Source organism: Pyrgilauda ruficollis, unplaced genomic scaffold (assembly GCF_017590135.1).
Source record: "Pyrgilauda ruficollis isolate IOZ18807 unplaced genomic scaffold, ASM1759013v1 scaffold7, whole genome shotgun sequence".
NCBI classification, from domain to species: domain Eukaryota; kingdom Metazoa; phylum Chordata; class Aves; order Passeriformes; family Passeridae; genus Pyrgilauda; species Pyrgilauda ruficollis.
The window spans coordinates 4120668-4123840 of NW_024528821.1; the positions used below are offsets into that span (position 1 = coordinate 4120668).

General features: G+C 52.4%; 1 protein-coding gene across 1 annotated transcript in view; it reads right to left on the bottom strand.

Annotated features, from left to right (window-relative positions):
* Positions 1 to 1808, bottom strand: part of EDA (ectodysplasin A) — a 62840-nt gene extending 61032 nt beyond the window's left edge. The window contains exon 1 of the mRNA XM_041485324.1: positions 1770 to 1808. Within this exon, the coding sequence (XP_041341258.1) occupies positions 1770 to 1808 (39 nt within the window). The remainder of the gene's footprint in view (positions 1 to 1769) is intronic.
* Between the last annotated feature and the right edge of the window lie 1365 nt (positions 1809 to 3173).

Genomic DNA, 3173 nt, shown 5'->3' on the forward strand with positions numbered 1-3173 from the left:
GCCAGCGCCCCGCCAGGGGGCGGGGCCGAGCCTGGGGGGCGGGACTGGGCCGCCAGAAGGGCGGGGCCCAGAGGAGAGGGGCGGGGCTCGGCCGCGGCAGCACCGCCTCAGCGTCCTGCCAGGGGGCGGGGCCTAGGCAGGGAAGGGGCGGAGCCTGGGCAGCACAGGGGGCACTGCGGGGCGGGGTATGCAAATTAGAGGGCGGAGTCAGACAAAGCTGGAGCCGCCCCATCTGCGAGCCCGATCCCTTATCCCTAGTCCCGATCCCGATCCCTGTTCCGGGACTGGCGCGCAGATGGGTGGGCCCGTGCCCAGTTCCGTTCAGGAGGGCCCAGTCCCGCTTCCGATCCCAGTCCCAGTCCCCGCCACATCCCCATCCCAATCCCGACGCCAATCCCGGTACGGACGGAGCCGATCCCGGCCCCGGTGACCGCAGTCCCTCCAGGCTGTCCCCGCAGCCGGCGGAGGATTCCTGGGAGCGGGCACCAAACGCCACCGGTCCCGGACAGGGGCAGCGCTGTCACCGCTCTGCCGGGGGACACGGCCCAGCACGGGGTGCCCAGGGCTGTGTGAGTGTTCTCCAGCTTCTCCAGCTTGCTAAAGGCTGATTGTCCCTGCTGGGAACTAATGGAAGCTGGAAAACAGCCTGGGAAAGAGTGAACCAGGGAGAGGAATGGATTTGGAAAGGGAAGCGTGGTGTCGAATCACACCTGGCTTGGTTTGGAAAGACCTTAAAGCTCATCGAAAGGAGTTGGCAAAACCTGTGCTGGCTCTACTTCCAATCAGGGGATTTAATTGATAACGAGAGGGATAATGAGAGGGATAATGAGATGATTAAGGTGCTGTGTGATGCTCACAGGCTGCCAGGAAATTTGAACTGAGAAATTAGGGATGTTCTGAACAAACTCGAGAGGTGGCCTGAAGAGAACAGGATGTGATTTGGAAAAGTAAAAGAAAAAAGAGATTAAATACGAGGAGTTAATGGGCGCAGAGGAGGTGGCACTGCAGAGGAGGATTCCAGCTGGTTTTGGAGGATCACATGAAGCAGAGCAGGTCAGCAGCGCTGGGAGATGTCAGAGCCATCCCCAGATGTCCAGCAAGGGCCAGCACCAAGGGCTGTCACCAGCACACCCCTGGGTGAGCCCCCCTGGGTGGGCTCTGAGAGCTGGGTGGTCCCGTGCCAGGTCTGTGCTCCCAGGCCTGGGGGCAGGGTGAGTTTCCCACCAGGCTGTCCCTTCCATGAGAAACCCTTCCGAGTCCTGGGACACATCGCCTGAGAATTTGTGGGGTCTTCATGCCACAGATCACAGCCAGAAAGAGTCCCATGGTGGCCTTGTCCTGCCTTTGGGGAGGAGGACAACCTTTTCCAGCCCTTCCTGGCCTTGTTTTCCTGCAGTAAGGTTTTTTTTTTTCCTATAAGTCCTGTGTCATAGACATGAAATTCCATGAGAGTCTCTGTTTTCATTTAAGAAAGAAATGTTTCCCTAATATTTGGGAAGAGCAAAACTGGAAGCATCAAGCGCTGCCAACCCCAACAACTGAGGAGCAAAAAGCAAATAAACACAAATGAACCCTCTGTTCTAAACCCTATAATTATTTCAGGAACATTTATAATTATCTGAGTGCTTTCTGTTGTTACTGGTTTTCATAGAATCACAGAATATCCTGAGTTGGAAGGGACCCAAAAGGATCATCAAGACCAACTCCTGCACCACCAAAATCCTGTTTTTCAAGATGAAAATCCCAACCCAAATCCTACATGGACCTACCCACACTTGCAGCAGCCTCATCCCATATTCCAGAGTCATTCAGGTTACTTTGAAGGTGAATTTTAGAGGTCAGGTCAGCCTGGGGCTGGGTCAAGGGGAAGATATGAGCTTTCCATTCCTGCCTTGATCTCATCAGGGATTTAGGCCAAATCCTCAGACTGAGGGATTTCTGCCTCCTAGAACTGACCAGCATCCCACTAATTAAAAAGGGATCCCCATGTAATGATGGAATTAAAACATAATTAATAAGTGGGATCCTCACACCCAGACCAGTCTAGCTCCACAGCCCGTGGATCCAGTTTCTCCAAGATTCTGTTTCAATTCCTCTTGTTCTGAACATTCCCTCCTCTTCCTCTGCCATCCCTGAAAAACTTCATTACATGGATGAAGACCCTCACAGGTTTAAGCTGCTTTTTGTCTCCTGCCTGTGCTCCAAGAGTCCTGGTCCAGGAGAAGCAGGAGCCAGAGGGTGGGGAAGCTGCAGAAGGGACAGGAATCCCTGATGCTCTGGATGGGAAAATAAGGAGGTTGAGAGGGTCCTGGGGGGGTGGGCAGAGGCTGCAGAGGAGGAGAGCACACAGGGGACGTGTCTGGAATGACTTTTTCTCTTGATTCCCAAACTTGCTGGGTTTTTTCCAGCATTGCCTTCCCATCCCAGCAGGATTTAACCGCAGGTGGGAGGAAGCTGCTGCAGCTTAGGAGATGTCCCTTCCCTCTGGAATGGGTACAGCTCTGCACAGCACAGGTGGCAAGTCTGGGTGCCCCTCTGCATGTGAATTCCACAGATCAGGGAATCTTCGAGTGATGTAAAGCAGCTTTGAGCCCATTTCCCATTTACATTTTGGCAGCAGCTGCAATTCCTGCAGCGGCTGCAGAGTCAGTTTAACATGTGTGACCTAAAAGCTTTGGAATTCCTGACTTTCTTTTGAGGAAAGCCATCCCTTGCTCTCTCAGTGATGTTCTCAACAACATGAGTACAATAAAGTCTCCTAAAACCTGAAATCCTGGCACTCCAACAGCATATCCACAGGCGTTTACAAGCCCCTAGAAAGGAGAATCCTGATTTTATGGAGCCTCCATCCAGCACTGCAGTTTCAATTCCTCTTCCTCAGTGAGATCTAAGATGTTCGATACAATCTGCTTTTCTTAAGACTGTTTTTTCAGTAACTGTGAGCTCTGTCCATGCAGGAAAGGTAATTGTGTCCAACTGCTTCCATAGGGGCAGGGATTGAGCAATATTCTCATCTTAGAAGAGCAAGATGTACTAAGGAATCACATCCATGACTTTTTTCCTAACTCTGCCAGGGACTCTTCCAAAATTTTCGCTCTCAGGACAGCACGGTGTCTCTGATCATTCATCTCTCCCTCTCATCTTCCCCCATGAATTCTCACAATGAACACTAA